Source organism: Micropterus salmoides, unplaced genomic scaffold (genome assembly GCF_014851395.1).
Source record: "Micropterus salmoides isolate LMB-PRFRI ecotype aquatic unplaced genomic scaffold, ASM1485139v1 Ms_hic_scaffold_4, whole genome shotgun sequence".
NCBI classification, from domain to species: Eukaryota; Metazoa; Chordata; class Actinopteri; order Centrarchiformes; family Centrarchidae; genus Micropterus; species Micropterus salmoides.
In genome coordinates this window covers 7,849,758-7,873,743 of record NW_024043372.1, presented here as the reverse complement: position 1 = coordinate 7,873,743, position 23,986 = coordinate 7,849,758, and the positions used below count along the sequence as shown (strand labels likewise).

Here is a 23,986-nt window from a genome sequence, read left to right as displayed (position 1 = left end):
CTCTCGGCTGTGCTTTCTAATTGGGGAGTGGGTTAAATTAAGTTCAAGCGCCATTCCTTTTAAGTTAATTTTACTTCTTGAAGAAAAAAAAAACTCTAGTACATTAAAGCCAGACAGCATCTGACCTATGTCTAACCCTGTTAATGAAGGAGCGGTGGGCTGACTCGTTGCGATAGACCGCAGAGGCGTCGCTCTGTTTGTCTGAACGGTATATTAAGGTTCTTCAGCCCGTATGCACATTAGTACTTTTCAGTCGGCTTCCTTGTCTTCTGTGCAAACCAAATGAAAATTAAAAAATAAAGATGTTATCCTGGAGAACATGGCAGCCGCCTGTTATCCTGTTGAATATTTGCATTTCTGTCCCAAATGTCATGAATTGTTCACACTGGAGATACCCAAACCTTTTAATAAACTGTCACATGTCCACAGATTCTCTGAATTTCAACACCTCAAATGTTTTTTACGCTAGTCCAGTGTTTTAAATGTGTTTTCCTTTCTTTCCAGACCAGCTTAGACTTCCTGCATGCCATGCATCCTTAATCAAGTTACTCAATATGAGAAAAAAAAACAAAAAAAACATGCGGCATTAACAGGCTAGAGGTGATAATAAACAGAACAGGGCTGATTCGGAACTGATAAAACCTTTATTTCACTTTAAATTGTCTTTTACATTTTGTCCTGTTTATAACATGTAAGGTGAAACTAGTTGGAATTTTTTTAAAAGACATACACAAATCTAGTATTACGTCAACCACGGTGGGGAGGGGGAGGTGTTGAGGGATTTTTTTGTGTCATTTTCTCATTTTTTATTGATGTCCTTAAGCTAAGTCTAAATTTTCACAACCACGTGCGCGCTAAGCAATAAAACCGTCACAGAAGCAAACTTTTTTGTTGTTTTTTTGGGTTATTTTTTTTTCCATTTTTATTTTAAGCAGAATACTGGTCAGTAAAAACAAAATGATTTGAGATACCAGATATACAGACAGGCTCGGTGCCACATTCACTACTGCATGGGATCATTTTTTTCCTTATAAAGCGTAGAATAACTGCCTTTTTGTTCAGCTAACGAGAAAAAGAGCGGCAGGGAGGAATATTTTTTTCAACTTCAGTGCATGAAAACAATTGTCCCCAGCAAAAAAACAGAACAAAAAAAAAAACAGACAAATGACTTTTCTACACCTATAGAGTGGAATGTCGAAATGGTAATGACAAGGTTATTGTGACACTGAGTGGAGAAGAAAGAAAAATTTTACTATTTCTACTTTGGAAGAAAAAGTTAATGATATTTCTTAAAATTTGGGACAAGATTTTAGGAATTTGAATTGCTTTTGAACATCTTGCTACTGACGGGGCGTAGTCTAAAATGAGAAATCACAAGAAGCCCAATTTCTGCCAGTTCAAATATTCACACTGGAAAAGATCCGATCCGAAAATAAACCCGAAAATGTACCGTTGATCGAGTGGTCTCTCTTTTCTAAATGCATTCGATAGATAATCCAAAAGTCAACTCAACACGCAAGTATGTTTATCAGCTCTAGCCTGAATACATTAACCGTGATCCAAACTACAGGTTCTCACTTCCACAAACAGATGATTGGCTGATCGGCTGCCGGGAGATTTGGCTCCTTTAACGCACGTACCTGTTGTGGACCGAAACTGCACCAACGGCAACACTTAAAATCACTGCTTCCTTCTTTTTTCCCCTGACGTGAGATTGACTGTTTATATAAGTTAGCTGGATTTGACCAAAAAAGGCCTCAGTTTGCAAAAAGTACTGAATCAAACTGATGGTTTTGGTTACACCTTTCTCTGAGTTTGACAAGTCTTTCTATCAGGTCACTGGAAAAACAGTTTATAGTTTGGAAATGAGGAAGCAGGAAGTTTAAGTGTTGATTTACAGAAGGTACAATTCCCCACTTGATGCTTGTGAATTGATTTACATGGCGATGACGACATGCATTTTTGTTGGCAGATCACACCATTCAGCAGCAAGTGGACTTTTCTAGACTTGTCAGTGCAAGCAGTTAAGGGGAGTAAGAGGTTGGGGGAGGAAGAGGGGGGGAAAAGTACCAAAAATAAGATCGTCAAAAATGCCAAAGCATAAAACAGCAGCTGACTGTAACGGCTTCAAGGTTTTCATTGCAAGCAGGTGTTAACGAACAACATCGACAAACCGTTTAGTTTTCCAAAAGACAGATTTACAGTTAAGCTCTAAAAATGTTTTACAATTTTACAGTTTTCAAAAACCGGAAAGAAGGGTTTGATTTGGTTATACACAAACGCACACCAAAAAAAATAAAAAAAAAGGAGAGAAAAGCAATCGCAAAAGGGAAACGAACAACCTTAGGAATGGCTGTACTGATGTTTGACAGCGCCTTGACAGGAGGTGGATCCAAGGAAGCAGGTAGGTCCCAATTTGTTGTGAAAATGTCAAATCTTCTCAAACATTAAGATGGAATGTATGCTTTTTGTTTTTTAAAGCTTTTAATCATTTTTCAAATTAGTTTTAGCTCTGAACTATGAAATATGTAGAATGATGTCAAATAAAACTCGGGTCATGGTTAGAAAACAAAATAGAAAACAGTGAGTGTTTGATTACACAGCAGGTAGAACACTTTTGTTTGTTGTTTTTAAATTTGTCAGTGTCACAATACAGCCTTGTAGGAGGACCCTTCTGTATAGACCTCAGCAGAATTGCACTGCTGTTCAAACACACACCCTCCCGAGCTGAATATTGTTTTGCCACCAAACAAGGATCTGGTGGCACAGGTGGAGGAAAAACTAAGCATCACAGTGTTCGTTGAAAATAAACGGACAGTTTAATAACCTTTTTCGTTTTGTTTAAAGTGGAATAAAACCAGCCATTCGCCAGTACACTAAGAAAAGCCAAAAGAGAAGGGATAGACAACTATATAAATGCATTAACTCTCTAGAGAGAGGAGGGAGGGAGGGAGGGAAGAGGGTGCGAGAACATACTGAGATGTTAGGAAGGAGGGAAGAGGAGTGAGGGAAGAACAGAAGGAATGGAGGAGAAAGATTAAACAAGGAGGGTAAAAACGGGGGAAAGTGGCCTCTAAAAGATATTCATTTATTTTGTGGTTTTGGATAAAACCCTCCCTGCGTGCTATAAGACTGGACTGGCCAGTGGTTTTAGTCTGCTGGCCTGCCTTGGAGTGCCATAATCAAAGGGGGTGGGGGTGGGAGGAGGGATGGTGGGGTGATGGAGTAGTTTGTCTTTTATCCCCCCTCCTTTGTTTTGTTTTAAATATCCGTTTGTGAAGGTCAGGTACTATTCATGCTGTTGGTTATACAGAAGGGAAGTCGGGAGGCTGGGCTCGAAAAAGTGGGACGAGGGAATGAACGGGCTTTTTATGTGTACGAAGAGAGAAGAAGAGAAGAAAGAGGAAGAGAGATAAAAGGAGGAAGAGAGTGGGGATGGGTTAACAGTGAAGTGCGCTCTAGTTCTCTCCATCGCCGGTTTCACCCTCATCTCCCTGGTTTTCTGATGTCCACAGCTGCAGAAAAACACAGAAGAAATATCTTTCCGTCATCCTATCACTGTAAACAAGGACGTCACAACCTCGTCAGTATTAGTAGTAGCATTTTCATTAAGGCAGTAGTCTATAGTATCTGTATTAATAAATCCCATGAAATGACAAAAACCAACGATGACTGTATCTACTAACAAGTATTATTTGTGCATCCAAGACCTGATATCTCTTATTCCGCCAGGTCGTAGAGCTCCATGTTCCTCCGTAACCATTGACACAAACACGGTGGTTTATTTTGACTCAATCCCATGTACACCAACCTTTAATTCAATTTTATTTATATAGAGCCAATTTACAGTTACCTCAGTGCGCTTTCCACATAGAGCAGGTCTAGATCGTACTCTGAAATACTCATAATGCACCATTTCTTCATGTTTGAGTAACTTGTGTTAAAACCTGCTCATCTGTTTTAGGAAATTACTGAGCGTTAAATAAAACTTTACATCAATGTACCTTTTCTAAGATTTACGTCTTTAGTAGGAAGCAGTGAGGCTTGGAGAGCCACAGACAGGGTTGGGTAATTGTTAGATATTAAGAATTTTGCAAAAACACTTTTTACGCATGGGGTGTTTTTTTGTGTTTGTGTTTTTATCCTATTAATTTAACATTAGACTTTATATTTTAATCTACACAATGAAATGATACAAGTTACATGCAGTTTAAAAAAAAATATAAGCTTCATGACAGTGAAACAAAAATCACAAACATGCTCAACAGCCCTGCACTGATTCTGAATAAAATGTTGTTAAATTGGTTAAATTTCTCACGTATTAAATTAAAATATTGTACTGAAAGACTCAATGTGAAACATCTTCCAGGTTAAAATCCGCCCACATCCTCAAACACTGCTCTGTGTAATCATCGTTATCGCTAACAGGTGCTTGTGGTCTGTGCTCAACTATCCATTGGCATATTTTGGTGAAGCCACTTCTTCTTAATATGCGCCATCTTCACCATTTTTTCAACGACCGAGAGTGGACGCATTGGCATTAAATAATAGGTATGGTCGCTAACTAGCTAGTTGGAGTGAATGTAGGAAACTACTGTAGAAAGACTCAGATGTGTACAATACTTTTTTTTTTTAGAAACATGAATGTTTATGTGCACCAACACTGATTACCAGGCCTAAGACGATGTGTGACAAATGTGGTTTAATTTTAACAGTTTCTCTACTAAAACACTGAATAAAAGAAAGTCAACTCCTGATAAATATTAAATATACTATAGTTATTTCATATAAATTAAAAATAATCCATCCACATTTTAATAATCAACAGTAACAGGTATTACTAAATTTATATAGTAGGTGCTTCTGTGATGATGAAGCAACCAACTACACTGTTGTTCTTCAGTATCTGATCGGTGCTAACAAACAGAATAGACCGAAACATTGATGAGCGCCTGCAAGTCGCACACAGCTGTTGTGTTCGCTGTTGTTGGCATTAACTGTGAAGCAGGATTTGTTATAAGCGCGCAACATGTATGATGCATTTTGAAATTTTAGAATAGTAAAATACTGAGGGGAACAAATTTGTCTTTCTTTTTAGCTTTGGCAGGGATCTGTTTCTCCCATACCCGACGGGAATTATACCACGGTCGTGCGTGTATAAAGCCCTGTTGTGTGTAGCTTAACACAGCAGTCTGCAATGAACAAAGCACTTCAATATTTTCACCTACTTTACATTATGATCAGATTTAGGATACAACCCAGCAAATACAGATGTTCGTGGATCATTTTTGGCGTACAAAATTGGGTGTCAAATTGCATACTCACAGTCAGGTTGTCCCTTAGTAGCTGCATGATCAGCGTGCTGTCTTTGTAGGAGTCCTCGTTCAAGGTGTCGAGCTCGGCGATTGCCTCATCGAAAGCCTGCAGGGAGGAACAGAGAGGTTCACAGATGCAACTATCTGAAAATGTTTAACATGCTGATTGAATTTTTCTCACTTCCATTTCTATGTTTGCTCTTTTTGGTGTTCTTGAATAAAAAGGGCGTTTGTAATTTGTAGCAGCTCTTTGAGCTATTTTTAAATTACACTTATTATTATTATTAATTGTTATTGTTCAATCAAGTTGGGTTCCTGTTTAAGCTTTCATTCCAGAGCTGCTTGACTTTTGTTATTACTCACTCAACTCGAGCGGTTCTGTCAGGTAGTGTGACATTCCACTTTCACAAAGAGACGTCCTGACCGTGGGCACAGCCTGCCTATTTGAACTACGCCTTTCTCAGTCTCCTTAGGTGTGGTTTTATGGTTTTGATTTGACCGTTGTGTCCAGAAAATGTTGCAAGTCAGATGCCTGAGGACTGCAGGTCTGCCAGGTGTAAGAGCTCAGCAGCTGGTGAGACACTGCTCCATCTTGACTGTTAACTGGCAGACTGTACTACCATAAAACATTAAAATTCAGTGCTCTTACATAAACAAACAGTATTATGCACCCACCTGCTTGGCCAGAGCGCAGGCCTGCTCGGGCGAGTTGAGGATTTCGTAGTAGAAGACGGAGAAGTTGAGGGCCAAGCCCAGCCGGATGGGGTGTGTTGGCTGCATGTCCTTCTTGCTGATGTCGAAGGCTTGCTGGTAGGCCTGCTGAGAGTTCTCCACCGTGTCTTTACAAAACAAATAACCACCAGTCACTACATGCTGGATCCTGAACATTTATCTCAATTACTTAAATCAACAAACCTAGTACAAAGGGGACTGCCTTTCAATGGGGACCCTGTTTACTGTGACCTGCAGGGAGTACTGACCGCTGACAGCAGCAACCAACCACATTGTTAGCATGCTAATTAGCCTTAATACTACAAAGTACAGCTGAGGCCGATGGCAATGTCAGTTTTACAGGTATAAAAGTTATAATTCATCCTGAGGGATCATGAACGTCTGTACCAGATTTTGTGCTAATTTGTCTCGTGGATGTGGAAAAATTGAGTTGAGAATTTGACTAGCTGGTGGTCATGGCAATCAGCCCAGTTATTTGTTGAGATATTTCAGTTTGGACAGCCATGGACTGAACAAGCAGGACTAGAGCCCTGTCGCTAGCATGGCAAAACAAAAATCCTATCCAATAACAAACCTGGAGTTGAGTGCTAACTTTGTCACCATCTCTACAATGGGTGCACTGGCTTATTGCCATGACAACCAGAGTCAGATGATTGATAACCCCATCAACAACGCATTATGTGTTACTGTCTCTTGGCAACGGACTGAATTAGTCTGTACCGTTAACAGGAGTTTTAGCAAAAAAATATATTTTACAGCAATTGGTGAAATAATTATGTATTTTTCTGTAATCTCTAATGATTTGTATGTGAACATTTGAGTCACCGACTTGAAAAACCTCAGTATGACCAATGTGAACAAATGACATGACTGAGATTGTTCCTATAAACCCTGATGCTTCATGCATCCTCTAACCCCTCTCTGCCATCTTTTCACTTTACTGAGGACAAACAAAATGATACACATTTTTATTCTTTTTCATTTCCTAAACCATCTGGGATTATGATAAAAGGCTGAATTTTTCTCAAGTATTTCTCTCAGTTTGTGCCTTCAAGCAATTTAAATGCAGTTTAGAGACTGCTAGAGAAAGAAATCTTTTCAGTAACTGCCTTATTCGTTTACAGTACATAAGAACATTCAAAACTGGTATGTGAATTGAAAATACTCCTCTTAAGGTTCAATGTGTAATATTTATGTTGTCAGAAATGCAATTTCTGTAACTGTTTTCAGTGGTGTATACAGACTTTACATAATGAACCGTTGTGTTTTTATTACCTTAGAATGAGACATTTCTATCTACATATGCATGGAAGTTGCCATGTTTCTACATGAGCCTTAACAGACAAGCCGCTCTACAGAGAGCGTTTCGTCACTACATTGAATACAAACAAAGAAGAAGGAGGAAGAAGAAGTGGTCGTCTGGTTTGTTAGAAGTAAGAAGTTTAGAGAAATTAGGACAAATGGAGCTTCACACGTATTATTTAGTACGCAAGAGCCAACAGAGCGTGTGCTTTTCCTACGCATTTGCAAAGGGAGGGGTGAGTAAGTTGTTGGTTGTATTCACAACCCTTACCACCAACACTTACACATTGAACCTTTAAGATGGGGTATACGATTTAATAGAAATCCAGAATCATGACAAATACCATGATAGCAAACAAAGTCACCACAAGTAACTAGCATTAGCGAAGTTGTGGGTTAACAAACTGTGGCTACATTTGCTGCTGCGAAGCAAACATGCAGAGAGGACGAGACAGTCCCAGAGCATAGCACACCAGCTCCAGACAGTGATACTCACAACTCTCTTGCTGCTATAGCTACAACATCATGTATTGTTGAACTAGAAAGTAAGCTGAATATCTGTGGTTAAGTCATTTAACATTACCTGACACATAAATCATGGCTGGAATGGTGTTGTGGCATGGTCCGATACACTTTGTTTCCAATTTACAGAGTCAGGGCTGGGTACAATATATTATTTTGCCCCTGATTTCCACTGTATATTTGCAGAATTTACATCTACCACTGATGATGGTTGGTGCAGACTCAACAGCCGCATCAGTGGATAACTACTTAAAAGGGAACTTCTAGCTCTAAGCAATAAAATGGTCTTTATTGCAAGCAGTAAAAATGTTTAGTATTTACTAGAGAGTATTTACTCTGAACAGCACAGCAAACAGCAACTGACTTTTGTTTGAGCAATAAAACCGACACTCTGTTAGGCTCCGATTAGCTCAGTGCCACACTGGGTAAATCCTCCCTGGGTTCAAGCCCCCCGCCCCCGAGTCAAAAACATCCTTCTGCTCAACTATCCATTGGCAAGACACTGAATCCCACTGAACACCAGGGCAGCTGCACTGTAGTTCAACTACATTATCTTGCTCCCCCTTTAATAAGGGAAGAAAGCCTTGCTCATTTCTGTAACAAAGTCAGAGTTAAAGAACAGTGAGAAAATTGACCCAGAAACTCACCCTTCTTTGAGTCCCCAGAAGCCACCTCCGACAGGTATCTGAAGTAGTCTCCTTTCATTTTGAGGTAGAACACCTTGCTCTCCGCCTGAGATGCATTGGGAATGAGGAATTTGTCGAGCAGATTCTGAAACAGACAGGCGACCAGAAGGGTTCATAAACAGAAAAATAAAACAGGCCAGTAGATTTTGTATTTATACGGCAATAGCAGAGTAACACACAAATAAACCTGTCAGGGCACAAGTAAATTGAAACCTTGACTACACTACATTATTGCCTTTGCACTGCAGCCTTTGCTTAATAGAACACTGACACATAAGGACCACTGGCTGACTTTAACCCCTCAGTGTTAACTGGAGTGGTTAGCGACAGTCATGAGCAGCTACAGATGGGCTTCACAGTCTCCAGTGGGAAGGCATGGAAGCTGGCGGTCGTTTGGCAGTCACTAAAAGCACATTTAAGCCGTCGGTATGCTTCTTCAGATAGTTGAATAGCTTTGGAAACCCACTCCCCCAAGACCTTTTTGATGATTAAAAAGTAGCGACGACTGTGTCCCACCATTTCTGTAACTGTCTGAAACCCAAAATCTGACATTCACACCTACTTCAAGCCAGGATCGGTCAGCTGTGACGAGGCGAGAAGCAGTCTGGGTTTTAAGTTGTCATGTGTACAAATATTTTTTTTTAATTAACAGATGATAAAGCATCATGAAATGACAACTGTCTGAGCGCAACTCAGTAAATGTATTCCAGGAGAAACTTTCTGAATAGGAGGATGAAGGCACACATTTTCAAACATCGTGTTTCGCTTGTGAACCATTAAAGTAAAGCAATATCCACTTCTGACTCCTCATCACATGTTATAGCTTTAGTGTGGACATGACAGCTTTTGGGGAAATTAATTACTCAGATTGCTTAATCTGAAGGATTTTTATAGGTTTAAGAGTAAAAAGTATTCAGTATTTTGCAAGAAGTCAAAAATAATCACGATTGCATGTTAAATGTTTGGATCAATGAGCAGGACTGACTTATGCCACTATACGGGAGTTTCATTCATTTGATAATAAAATAACACTAGTGGGCTCCTACTCGAAGACATCTATCCATTTTGTCAAACTCATTCAGAATTTCTTTCTCTACATTTTTATCCATCTCGACCTTGTCATTTGCCCCAAAGTGCCCACTCAGCATAACAAACTATACACAAAAAAAACAGCCAGAGGTCTGCAGTGGCTAACACGCCCAACAAAAGTGCAGTGTGATCAACCAAAAGATGACAAGCAGAAGCATCACTCTCTTTGCCATCCAGCAGTCTGTACCAGGTTGTGGGGCATTCTAACAGCGTTGGACCTGTTCTGGTTGTTCCCTGTATCATGTTTGTTCGCAGTAGACGTAGCATAGCAGATCAGATGTTAACTATGTCATAAGAAAATTGCAACAACAGTATCTGCCCCACTTCAAAATGAAACAAATATAATGGAGGGAAAAATTAAATCTTTGCTATTGCCAGCCTCTAGATTAAGGTTACAGTTTTTTGTCTTGTGCATGCATCAAAGCTATCCCCAGACTTCCTGCTGCTTTGAGGACAGCATGTCTCCACCCGTCCTTCCCTCCCTTCATTCCAACAGCATCGCATCACTGCAGAGGCTTCCAGTTTGACCTTGAAGATATTATTAGAAGTCTGCTCAGGCGCTAAAAATTTGAGTCTGGTTTGACCTTGAGCAATTTCTGTTCTAACCTAGTCAGGTCATGGTGCTGGGAGGTCTTAACTGTACAAAAACTACTGATGATATATTTTCCAGAACACCTCGACAGCATCTTTGAACTCCAAATCTGAGCAGCTGAGTGAGACTTTCTACTCTGTCTAGGTCACTCAGTAACTACAATTACTGAGCTTTACTTCAGCCATTGTTTAGCTGATGCTCTAGAAAACGTCAATCCGTCTTTCCCAAAGCCTGAGAAGATGTCCTCAAATGTCTAGTTTTCTCCACAATCGGTTTATTGTCATAAACAAGCAAAGAAACCAGAAAATATTCACTTTTAAGAAACTGGAAGAATTCTACTAGACTATTCTTTCTTAAAGAATTATTTAAACCGATTAATCGATTATCAAAATAGTTGACAATTTATTTAGCTCACTCTCTGCCAGGCTGTTGCATGTTTACTTCAGCCTGAGCCGAGATAACTGGGTTGTAACTGCTATAACTTGCTAGTCACCATTATTAGCTGAAGTCCACAACATTTTACAATGCAGAAATTTTCTTCTACTAGCTTAACAATTAACGTATTAGTTATACTAAACCAGGTGTTTTAAGCCTTGCTTTACCTGGTCCGTGCTTGTATTATAACGTATTACCGGATTTATACTTTTCTCAAAGTTAGTTTAAGTGACTGTGTCTCTTTAAATTAAATACAATTATAAAAATTCAATAAATTAATGATGTTTTCTAAGTCAATCAATAATCGTGTTAATAATCGTGATTTCAATTATGACAAAATAATCGTGACTATGATTTTTTGCCATAATTGAGCAGCCCTAGTATATAATAAATAACACTTTAGGCAAGTGTTTGAATGAAGGTGGAGTGCTAACCTGTATGCATCCTAGGTAGGTGAACATTTGTTCTGAAAAAAAAACAACAAAAAAAAACATGCCAAGTTATGTCCAAGCCAGACAAGGGCTTTCAGACAAGAACAGCACTGTGTTAAAAAAAAACAAAAAAACATGGGACCTGGTGGCCTGGACAATTTAGGCTTTTTTGCCAAGGGTACCCACTACATCAGCACATGGTGGCCTCATTTAAATTAATGAATATGGTGTCATTTTTCATGCAATGCAAATACTGAACACGATCTTATCCTTTAGTCAAACACAGGCCTAGAGCCTAAAGATGGACATATGCTTGAACAAAACTGATAATGATGCACACTTTAGGCCTTCTTTCATGGAAGCATTCATAGTGTTACACACTGACAGAAAGTGACCTTCTGACAAGCAGTTTGGTTGGAGCACACCAATGCCTTCAAATGTGTGTTCAGACCGACTCTGCTCTATCAAAAATCTCCTCATTCATCTCAGACCACTGTGTGTCTGCAAATACAGAGCACCTGGCTGGAGGTTTGGGACAATACATTGTAACATAACTCCAGGTAGATTACTTTGCAATTACATTGGCGTAATTCTACGGTTTACATAAGAACTGCTGTAACAAAATGTAAAATGACTGTTGCTGTAGTACCTTCCCTGTAAAATCATGTGCCATGTTATTATAAACTACTGGGAAGAGTTCCATCATCTGATAAGCCTTCAAACTCATACATGTATTCCCCAAACTGGACTTCCTGGATTGGGTTTCATCCTCTCAGCCCGTACCTGTACCAACACATCCACACCAACCCAGCTCCTTGCAATAATAACTAACAAATGTCCCAGGTATTTGAATCTGCATTTGTCTTTCCAGTCAAGCACTCCTTTGCCTCTGTACCAAGCACATAAAAAATAAATAAATAAAAAGATAAAGCAAAGATAACCAAGTGGTGTGGCGAGACAAAAAAATGAGGAAAATTAAAGCTTTGTTTGACAACTCTTAACAGCTGCCAGTGCTGCTGCTAGCAACGTTTTTACAGTCTCCACGAGTAACACCATGTGACTGTTTCTTTATTCTTTCCTCAGCCAGGAGGGATCAGCTCCAGTTCCATCTTCTTCCTTCACTGCTCCCTTGTTATACCTTCTGTCCCAGTCCTCCCCGCCCATCATCACCACCCAGCTTGTACTTTCTCTCTCTCCCCCCTGCTCCCTGCCTGCCATTTCCCATCCTTCTCCTTACCAGCACATCGTGGCAGATTTCTTGGAGTTCAGACTCGATCTTCACGCGGTATTCACGGGCCATCTGCTGTTTCTTCTCGCACCCCTCCGTCTTCTGCTCAATGCTGGAGATGACGCGCCAGGATGAACGGCGGGCTCCCACCTAATGGCATCAACAACAGCATCAACGTCAACCAAAAAAAACTAATCATCATTCCTGAAAGACACAGCTGAAATAATACATAATACAGATTTAGTATGATAGAGTAACCATGATTAAAACCACAATTAGTGGTTAATTTTGACATTTCACTGCACACCTGCACACTGCATTGCACATGAGCATCATGATGATTTTCACACAGATCAATAAACAATTTAAATTTTATTTAACACTTCAGAGAAATGTGACAGTTTCCTCATAAAACCTAATAATGCTGAAATGATGTTGAGCAATGAAAATATGGGAGGCTAACCTTTAAATCAACCAATGAAAAATAGTATGAATGAAGACTTTTAGAATAGTTTATTTTCTTTAGATTGTATGACTATTGTCACTGAGCTCATTTCATAATGTCAGAAGTGCTTGCTTATGCTATTCCCTATATCCTGACTTAATATACCCACAGAGTGACTTAATACCATCCTCCTGGCTGGGTTACAGCTTGAAACATGCAATAAAAAAAGTACTGAATGCTACTCAATGCTGGCGAGCTTTAAAAAAATAAAAATTAAAAAAGCAAGTAAAGTTCAGTGATAAATAGAGCAGCAGTGCTGGAAAACCTGAAGCTGCACTTACATAATTTGTGCTTTTACAGTTGGACTATAAAATCTTCATGAAAAACATAAATTACAGCAGCACAGCAAGTGAAGACTATATTATCAGGATAAAAGCGGATGCCCCTCAAAATCCACTCCCACAAAACACATTTTCATGCGCACTGAGTGCACGGGCAAAGTGCGTGCAGGTAGGTAGGTAGACAGGCAGGCCGGTCAGCCAGCCAATCATTTCATTCATCATTTTTAACACGATTTCTCTTGAAATCACGACAGTGTTAAAAATAAGCAGTCAATGGTCAGTTTCCTCCAATGACAGCTACTAAGTGACAGCTCAGATGGGAAGGGGGGCGTTTAAGACATTAGATTGATGCCATACCACATTCTTGTAGGCGACAGAGAGCAGGTTGCGTTCCTCATTGCTGAGCTCCAGGCCCTGCTCCGTCACGGCTTTCATGGCAGCCGCCATGTCGTCGTAGCGTTCGGCCTGCTCTGCCAGCTTGGCTTTCTGCACCAGGTCGTTCTTATCCATTTTTAGGCTGTAGGGAGAAGAACAGGGGACAGACAGACAGAGTTGGCGTTTGTACTTAAGCATTAAGGGCCTCCATTTACCAGCTGTGGGGGGGGAGAAGACAGACAGGGTAGAGAGATAGACAAGTGTGAGAAATATGGGTGGGCAAGATCTGAGGGCCCATGATATAAGCACGATTGAGAGAATACAGAAAAATAAATGATGCTTAATAATAACAATCACAAGCAAAAGCTAATTAATAAACTGCCAGTGATTGAATCCTAATATTGCATAAAAAAGTAACATAAAATAAACTTCATAAACCATCTAAAACCCTTTCCAGCAAAATGGTTGCTCCCAGTTATTTCATCCCCGAGGGCTTTCTGCTCTCCAGATGAATCTGTAGGTCTAAGTAGGCCACAGCCTCGCCTCCATCTCCTTTACATCTACACATCACACAATGGGCGAATAGTCTACGTTTGAATTTATTTGAATAACTTGAAAATCCTTTATTTCTACATTTTCCAAAACATTATTTCACACTAGAAGAAAAATATGTAAATACACCCACACCCTCACATCTGCACACTAACAAGTTAGTAAGTTTGATAACTTCCTGGTTTCAATGCATGGTGTCCACCTTTCCACTAGCGGGAAACTCACTCTGTCCAAGTGTCCTTAAGGCTTACCTGGCCCCTGAGTCCCTATAGATGCAGTGCCTTTAAGAAGAATCCCCCTTCATGGACCTTTTAACATTTTGTTTTACAAAAATGAATGACAGCTTTGTTGACACCAAATCCTGTCCTGCCAAACATTCTTTATTGGACTGAGGTGTAACTTAACCACTCCAGGACATTTTGTTTTAAGCCATGCCTGTGTGGATTAAGATTTGTTTCAATTAAAAACTTCACTTTTCATCATCAGTTAATAGATCCTTCTTCAAATTTGTTTAAGCGTTTGTCATGTCTTCTTGCAGACACTGAGGGCTGTAATCAATTACGGCTCGTCACAATGAAATTCTGCACCTGGTGTAAGTGAGGATTCCCCGGAGAACAAGCTGAAGCTAAAAAAAACCTCACGTACAAACATCAGAAGTGTGGGAGCATTTTAGACAGAGACCCAACATTGTGGTGCTCTGTAAGCGCTGTAAAATGGATTATCACAGCAGTTCAACTGGTGTGCACCAACACTTGAAGCAAAATTATCCAGGAGCGATTTGTCAAGACGGCAGCACCGCAAATCCTGTTTACTTCCCCACACTATCACGATATATTAGGATTATCAACCAGAGGAACGTGTTTCTGTTAGCAGTAGTAACTTGAAATGATTTCCTAGATGTTTCTTCAGCGCCCGCATGATGGTAGTAGAGATGCACCAATTGCAAATTTCGATTTCTTAAAGGTCTGCACAGCATAGACAAACATTTTTGTAACTTTTCTTTAAAACGGACAGTTATTTCTTTCGTAGTTAGCATCAGCTTAAGCATTGGCTATTCTTCCTGGAGTTCATTTCATTGTATGTTCATAATAAAACACTGACTAAACTTCTTCATTTTCTCCAGAACTGCACCAGGTTAAAAGGACCTTGTCTCCATCAAACATTTCAAAATAAAAAAGTGCCCCTCGTTAGTGGGCAGAGCTTTTTTGTACAAATATATGCAACTGAAAATAAACTGCTGGCTCAGAGAGACCACTGTGTTGAAATACATCGGCACAAATACGTGTGTTTGCAGTTGTTTTACCTGGTACGTGCTTGTAAAATATCTTCTAACATAACACCAGATAAAATATCACTCTGTTTCTCTGCAAAATGCAAAAAATGGGCCACCAAATATAGCCTACTATGGCGACCATTCCACCCAAGTAAAGTCTGTGTGGGAAAATACTGCTTATTTTCACTTTACAGGCATTACAAATTGCAGAAGTTGCGTCTTCTCTCACTGTGAACAACTTCCATGCTGACCACATGTTTGAGCGTGTGTGTGAGCGGCCGATCGATCGGTGCACCTCTAGTTAAAATTAACATCTACATCACAGTGCACGTAACATTACACCATGGGTCATCTAACATTTGGCCATTTTATGTTGTATGAGAATGCGTGAGAAAATGGATTAAACTAATGTTACAGACATCCAACTAAGGTTAAAGTCAAGGGCAACTGGACTTGGTTGAAGATACTGGAAGACGTTTCGTCCCTCATCCACAGGACGACTTCTAATGTTACAGACTGCTGTTACAGTTACTGTCTGTACCAAAAATACATTTACCAGTGATCATCTTACTTCATATTACTTCAGTGATTAATTAAATCTGTCATAACCTTTTTTAAGTTTTAAGTTAGATACTTAGTAAAAATAACAATTCATTGTGACAGTGTTAAAATTACTCACAGCAATCCTTATGAATTTGAGGTGTTTTTGACATTTTGCATAAAATTATATTCACCAAGTATTTAAAAAATAATCGTTGAATTAAGCTATAAAAAAAAAAAAAAAAAACTATCGTTAGGTGCAGCCCTACAGCCGTTACACATAGACAAGGTACTGTGCAATTTGTTTCACCAACAGTTTCTCTTCTTTAGGCCCACTCTGCTGTTAAGCAGCAACTGGTACAACAAATGGGAACCTGGAGCTCCTTCAGAGCCCTCTTGGTGGCTTCACTACCTAGTGCTCTTCTCACATGGACATTGAATTTTCCTTCTGTGGGCAGATTTACAGATGTGCCATATTCTCTCAAACGCACATCATGAGATTTACCTCACCACCACCAGACGGCACAGAGGCATGCGTGGTGACTAATACCCCTTTGCTTTGTGTACATGACAAACAAAAGAGGCGGTTCTATTGTGACTCTGACATTTTCTTTCATTCAATTCATGGTGTCAGATAAGTGTGCCGAATCATTTTTCCCCATGAGGAAAAACATTACTTTCTCAATTTAAATGTTCATGATTGTGAGCTATTGATAATCCTGAATAAATCAATAATAATTGGTCCCAGGTATTGGCCCATGGGTAATGTCATAAACCAGTGACCAGATCGCTGAACAGAAGTACTGGAATTGTGAAGGAATTTTGCATCAATGTAATGAAGTATCTTGATTCATCAGGTACTAATTTGCTGTATTAGCCAAAAATAGACATTCATGCCCGGTTATTTTTTCCATTGACAACTGATTGACTTTCCAGAAAATGTACAAAATCATATATATATATATATATCACGATTAAAAATATTGCATACACCATGATAGAGGACTCCATACTGTTCACTCCTTTGACACAACCAATTTCCATTCAATTTTGACTTGCACTTAACTGGTATTTGTTCTAAAAGTAGCTGAATTTGTAAAAACTAATTGCTTTTTGAAGATCAGTGTTATACCAACAGTACTTACAAATGATCACTATACATAAGTGGTATACCTATATCTAATTTGATATTAAAAACTGATAAACTAAATAATAGTTAAGAGCTTAACAAAAGTTTAAAAGACTGAACAAGAGCGCTATTTCTGTAAAGAGGATTTTTCAACAAACCATACTTTGTGTTCACCTTATATTTATAAGGGGATTCAAATTCAGCCTGTATGATGAGAATGCAACATAACAGAAGTCTATATAACCCCTTTGACTTGAGGTGATAGCGACATTTTTTAAAGCTGACTAGGGCTGCAGCTAACGATGATTTTAGTACTTTCATCGATTCATCGTTGAAGTACTTTTGCTTGCGGCGCGACGACCCCCCTGGTAACGGGATCAGCTGCGTAAGTTAACTCATGACTGTGACATTACAACCCAAACTCACAGCCCAACCAGGCAGAGAACAACAGATGCACGCGTGTACATTTGCAGCTGAGGATTGCGGCTTAGTTTTGCTAGCCTTCAACTCAACAATCAATCATGGGTTCAATTATCTGCTGATAGAGTTCCATTTGTTTCCCCCCCAAAAAACTGGTGAGACCTTTAGTGCACGGGTTCATTATGAATTTAGATTCCCATTTCCTCCATTATCAGGACACTCACTGAGAGGAAACTGTCTATATGCACTATTAGTTGTGGTTGACATAACTGAAATCTGATTGTTTTGTATTGGTCAAATCTCCACCATGAATGCTCACTACATGGTTTCAGTTCTTGATCTGAGCATGTGAGGGATTTCAGCAGCACCTTTTTAAAATCACATTACGCGTCTTGATAGTCATACATACAAAAACAGACAAGACAGTTTGATTTTGTATTGAAAACAACAAACCAGTTATAATTGTTAAGGTGCTGTTTACTTTATGGATTTTACAACTCTAACCAGAGTTGGAAATCAGCACCCACCACAAGTGGAGCATGCATTTCCTCAACCTGCCAGACACGGTGGTGGGTAAATAAAAGAAGTGTAACGGAGCGATGTGTGACATTCAACAAAGCAGACTGAATCATGAGTCTGCTTGTTTCATGCTGACACTTTACCAAGGAGACACAGAAAAACAAAATGCCGTTTCAGTCCTTGTCTCATACACAATGGTCTCTCCATTGCTGTTGTAACATTCAATGACCAGGAACCTGCAGGCGGATCTTCCAGCTCTGCTATTCTATTAGCGCTCGCCATAGTGTGACTGACTTGCACGCCGATCCGCTTGTTGTGCGGACCTCAGAACCACTGCCCTCAGCCTCATCCGCCAACTTGTCCGTACCTCTGGCCTTCTGACCTTCAGACACATGCCCATTCTGAGATGACGAGCTAACATTAGCTTGTCAGTAGCAAGTCACAGTTTTCTTTCCCAACAACTGACTGTTAAGTGCCAAACACTGACAGAAACTGGAACGTTACCCGCACTGCCGTATAATTACGGTGAGTTCCATTTGACATAGGGAGTTGGAATTTCCGAATTCAAAGTCGAAAATTTCATAGCGAGCATCCCCTTAAGTCGGACTTCTGACTTAGAAAGTCGGGAGAACCACACTACTTCAACTTTGTGATCCAAGATTGTTGCTTTGAGTATCAACAGTTAGTGGAAGCTGTAGTTTATACTGTTTATTAGCACTTCTGTGTACTTGTCTCAGAAATGTTCATACACAAAGTGCTGTCCAGCTGCTGTCTGTGGACGTGTTGCTACAGTGTTTAGTATGAATAAATACCGCACAATGCGTTTATTTATGCGTTGTCCCCCCCCATCAACTGCCGCAACGATAGCTAACCTGGCTAGTGGTAAACAATAGCTGGCCGAGCGATGTTTTCCCGACTTGTTAACTGAAATGCTGTCAACTCGGGTGTGACCTCCGACTTCAGAGGTAAATGGAAAGCACATCCAAGTCACACCAAACACAGTAAATTGTAGTCACACCGCAAAAAGTATTTATTTATGACAGTACAGAATTTATTTAATCCTACGAAAGGACAATACAAAATTTAAGACCCTTTGAAACAGAATTTACTACTTTGTAAATGAAATTTAATACTTTTTCTTATGTGTAGAATTCAAAATATAAGACCCGTGGGTACTCTGGTAACCAATTAATCATTCAAGCAAAAAAACATTTGATCATTTGCCGACTTCCCGTGCCTTACATGATAGTATATATAGATTTTCATGGGTGTTTCACTATTTTCAGACATTTTGCTGACCAACTGTTAATTGATTAATGAGTAAGAAAAATTAGGTTGTAATTGAATGGATTTTGCGACTCTGACAAACAGGAACTGAGTTAATAGAAGAAGAATTCTTGTCTTTTCATCTTTCAGAGGTCTTAGTTCCTTTTTATCTTTATCTTACCAATAAATTGACTAAATTAATTCACTCAAAGTTATTATATATTTATTGGCATGAATATTTGAAGTGGATGTTGATTTCATCGCCCCCCCAATAGAAGAATTGATTTCACAGGCCTTTAAATAAGCACACACAGGGGAAACATGTACAGTGTAATAAATACCTGGGAAATAGTGAGACTTTTTTCAGCAAAGTTGAATGAAGAGAACGAACATTCAACCTGCATGTGGCATTCACACAGTGCTGTCTTTTCGACAACCTGTGACACATCCACCAATCTAACCCTGAGCACGACACTTAACCCCTAGTTGATCCAGAGGCCCACGACCTCTGACATATATAGCAGTTGTAAATCGCTTTGGATGCAGGAGTCATCTAAATAACTAATTATTATATTTTTATTATTAATATACGTCTTGGAGGCTAATCGGTTTGATTTTAGCACATTTTAGCATGCTCAATAGCATTTAGCATCCGGGTAAAACGCCTCTTATCACGGTTACAGGCGCATTAATTAAGCGTTATTTAGTTAACCGCAGCAGCAGCGACACGCACATAGGTCAAAATTGCAATGCTGTTATCCAACCGCCAAACCTGCAGTTAAAGGTTAACGGACATATGCGTTACCGACAAAAAAAAAAAAAAAAAAAAAAATGAGGAAGCCCATCTTCCACAGCAGAGATGACAGTGAATGGCTTAAATACCAACCGTTTTGACACGAACGGTTAAAACCGGCCCTCTTGGCCACGAATATAAGAGTCTGTAAGTCAGCGTTTCTAGTCGGCCTTCCAACAGCTACCGCCCTCCTTGTCGCATTCCCCTGCGGAATTTTAAGATGGAGAGATAGATTACCGCCAGCTAGCATGCTAAGCTAACTGAACGTCACACCACGGCCGCTGCCTGCCTTCAACTGTTAGCTTAGCATGCTAACGGGACCTGACCCAGTTCAATATGAATCTGCGGTACAATGTGTGCCACTGGGGCTAGAGTAGTAAAATACGACAGTTTCACATATATCCCCTCGGCTATAGAAAGAAAGTTATAATTTTAAAACAGCGGTCGCATTGCTGAGGGGGGGGGAACTCCCGGGAAATAGGGAGTGTGTGTGTGTGTGTGTGTGTTAGCTTCCACATCGTTTCACTATTACGCCATGACGGAGCTGAGCTAAAGACATCGCCGATCTGTCTTTTGTCAGTTGTGCGTATAATGAGGCCAAATATGTCGGTCGTCCGGATACGGTTGAGTAAGTCACCGTGCAGTGTATTTAATTATTTCTGGCAGCTAAAATATCTAGGCTGCTTGTTGCGACGGCCCCTCGGCACGGCTGCTGCTATGTAAGCTGTCAAAATGGCCAAACTTGGGTGCTGCTTCTCCCTCCCTAACACGGTCAACGCGCATGGCATCGACCGGAGTGTGGGCCTTAAAAGAAAAAAAAAAATCTACGATCTGTATTAGCACATTCGACAGCACAACGAGGAACCGGCGAGCTACTGTCCAGGTGTCTTATGGATTATTTCTCTCTATTTTGGCCACAAAGTCTCGGCCTAAATTCTCGCACCCAGCCCCAAAACCACAATAGGCACCTTCCGCCGCAGAGGCAGGGGACGCGTCCACCGCTGGGGCTATCGTCCCCCTCCCCTCTCCCTCCGTAAGACTGACTTTACCCTGTATATAAGACAATAATGAAGTGATATGCAAGTGGACTCACATTTAGAGCGTACTACGAATCCCGAATTTATTCGCTGAACGATCGGAGTGTATCAAGCCGTCCTCTGCTCGCTGCTCAGGGTATTCAGGGCAGTACCACTTCCGCCTGCTCTGACACTTCCGCTTCCTCTAAACCCCACCCCTCCCCCCGCCAGTATCCATGGTGACCGCGCCAGGGGGTTTCCTTAGCATCTTGCGAGGGGCTCTGACGTCAGGAGGACTAATGCTGCGTTCCGGACCGCTCGGATTTAAACATAACATTGATTATAACTGTGGTTTTTACAATTTGGAAAGATAAACTATATTTCATTTTATTTTTACCAATGTGTATTCTGGAAAGATTTAGGAACATTTTAGTAACAGAAAAACGGGTAAGAGTTAATTAATTATTTTTTCTACTAGACTCAAGTTGGAGCATTTAGCCTACTAATGTGCTATTCATATTTAACTAGGCAAGCCGTGCCTAATGGAGCAACACGAATAATAATTAATCATTCAGCTGATACTTTTATCCAAAGCAACTTACGTTTGCTATATAGGTTATGTCAGAGGTCTCACGCCTCTGGAGTAACTAAGAGTTGGGGAGTTAGCGACACACTGGTTGATGTTGCAGAGGGGATCGAACCCTGGTCTCCCACACTAGAGTTATGGGGCTTATCCACCGCTCGCACTGATTTTGACAGCCGAGCGTTCAATCGGTCCCCGTACAAACTCTGCAGTGACCCCCACGTAATTTCAGTTTGAGACTCTTCCTCTATTGAGCGGTAAATGGTGATACGAGCAATTGTGAATCATCAGCATTAAAAACAAAATTAAGAGTATATAAATTAATGTATTTGATGTCATGTTATATTTTGTACTTCATGGTCCGGACAATATTAACTAAATTCTGCAGCTCCTCATCGTAGTACTTGGAAAGTTACACATTCACAAATAGAAATGGACTGGATCAAAACCTTGCCTCAGCTTTCTGTTGAATACTTAAAAAATAAAAAAAGCGAAAAAAAAGTTTTATAGAAGAATTTAATTTAATTTCAGCTTCTGAAAAAGTAAAATGTAGTTGATTATTTGCCTCTTTTGCATTTTTGTTACTCTCGGAGTCGGGGTACATATTTGCTTTCCATTTACCTCGGAAGTCGAAAGTCGGAGCCGGGAATTATGTCACACCCGAGTTGATAGCGTTCCAGTACAACAACAGATTTAAGTTGGAAAACCAAGATTGATGCCTCTGGCCATTGTCAGCAATTGATACATTACTCTATATTTTGCACACACAAATACCATAGCAACATGTCTACAGATATAAGTTGGACAGGACTGTATTTATTTAGACACAAATAAGACAAAGATAAACAGTATTTTACTACAGCTTTCAATAGGCTACTGTTGATTCCGAAAGCAGCCATCTTGGATTTTGAGGTCAGGGTTGTTGAGGCTCTCCCAACTTTCCGACTCAGAAATTCGTCCTAAGGGGGGCGTTCCCGTTGAAATATCGGAACTCGGAAATTCTGACTTCCCATGTCAAATGGGATGCATAATTTTTCTCCGAGTTCACAAGTAGAAAAGTGGCATCCATGGTACTTTTTCTAGTTGGAGGTCTAAAATTTCCGAGTTGCTTTGAACGCAGCATACAGCAACCGCAACAGGATGACGTGCGCCGGTCTCCGTGGCAACTGTCTCCGTGAGGCTGCTGCTGTCCTATCTGAGTTCGCCATCGTGTCAGCTGACACAGCTCCGCGTGGGCTACGCTGATTTATTACAAGCGTTCATACTTTATAACAAGCAGGTCTGTTTCTCCCACCACACCACCTACACTGCCACTGCAAACCCTGAAACACGTAATCCATCAACAGTCCTTACTGCATCTTCATTAACACCATCCTCTGATTCATTTGAGCATTTTATACAAAACATTTAAAATATACTCAGACATGACAAGACAAAAGCTGTGTCTGAAATCTCTCTCCTTCACTAATTCACTGTTGTTCACTATTTGCTTTATTTATTTTTTATTTTTTTAACCTTTATTTAACTAGGGGAGGACTCATTGAGATAAAATCTGCCTTGGCCAAGAAAGGCAGCAGGACAGCAAGTCTGACAGTAGCCTACAGACATAAAACAACAACAATACAATCAAAGACAATCTATTGTTTTACCTTACACATAATCAACAGCACACTATAAAAACTACGTTAAGACACCTTCATGCAGGCAGATAAAATACACTAATGCAACGCCTGCTTATTTAAAACATTTACATTCATCTTTAAAAATCTCCATATTCAAAGATTTGAACAGTCTTGGCAGTCTTTCCCAAGAATGAAGTCACACTATTTTAATTATAGGCTACTATACATGCATATATAGCCTATCCATAGGCACATCTATGCTCTCAATGTACAGTACACACACAGAACAAGCATAAACAAACAGGATAACATATCAGCAAAAACAGAGCTGGTATTATTTTGTAGGCTACATGAAACATACATACATACATACACTCACCTAAAGGATTATTAGGAACACCATACTAATACTGTGTTTGACCCCCTTTCGCCTTCAGAACTGCCTTAATTCTACGTGGCATTGATTCAACAAGGTGCTGAAAGCATTCTTTAGAAATGTTGGCCCATATTGATAGGATAGCATCTTGCAGTTGATGGAGATTTGTGGGATGCACATCCAGGGCACGAAGCTCCCGTTCCACCACATCCCAAAGATGCTCTATTGGGTTGAGATCTGGTGACTGTGGGGGCCATTTTAGTACAGTGAACTCATTGTCATGTTCAAGAAACCAATTTGAAATGATTTGAGCTTTGTGACATGGTGCATTATCCTGCTGGAAGTAGCCATCAGAGGATGGGTACATGGTGGCCATAAGGGATGGACATGGTCAGAAAAAATGC

The 23,986-nt window shown here is 40.1% G+C and overlaps 1 protein-coding gene across 1 annotated transcript; it reads right to left on the bottom strand.

Moving 5' to 3' along the window:
• Positions 1-625: 625 nt before the first annotated feature.
• Positions 626-21,213, bottom strand: ywhaba (tyrosine 3-monooxygenase/tryptophan 5-monooxygenase activation protein, beta polypeptide a). Its single transcript, XM_038697867.1, has 7 exons — positions 21,079-21,213; positions 13,476-13,635; positions 12,342-12,482; positions 8,519-8,642; positions 5,991-6,154; positions 5,326-5,421; positions 626-3,515 (listed from the first exon to the last, which is right to left on the bottom strand). Exons 2-7 carry the CDS (start codon positions 13,626-13,628, stop codon positions 3,459-3,461), a joined length of 735 nt encoding a protein of 244 aa, XP_038553795.1. The 5' UTR covers positions 13,629-13,635; positions 21,079-21,213; the 3' UTR covers positions 626-3,458.
• Between the last annotated feature and the right edge of the window lie 2,773 nt (positions 21,214-23,986).

Coding starts and splice junctions, on each gene's coding strand:
- ywhaba (XM_038697867.1), bottom strand. CDS start 13,628: ATGGATAAGAACGACCTGGTGCAGAAAGCCAAGCTGGCAGAGCAGGCC. Junction 12,483..13,475: donor CTGTCGCCTACAAGAATGTG/GTATGGCATCAA, acceptor TGATGCCATTAG/GTGGGAGCCCGCCGTTCATC. Junction 8,643..12,341: donor AAATCTGCCACGATGTGCTG/GTAAGGAGAAGG, acceptor TGTCTGTTTCAG/AATCTGCTCGACAAATTCCT.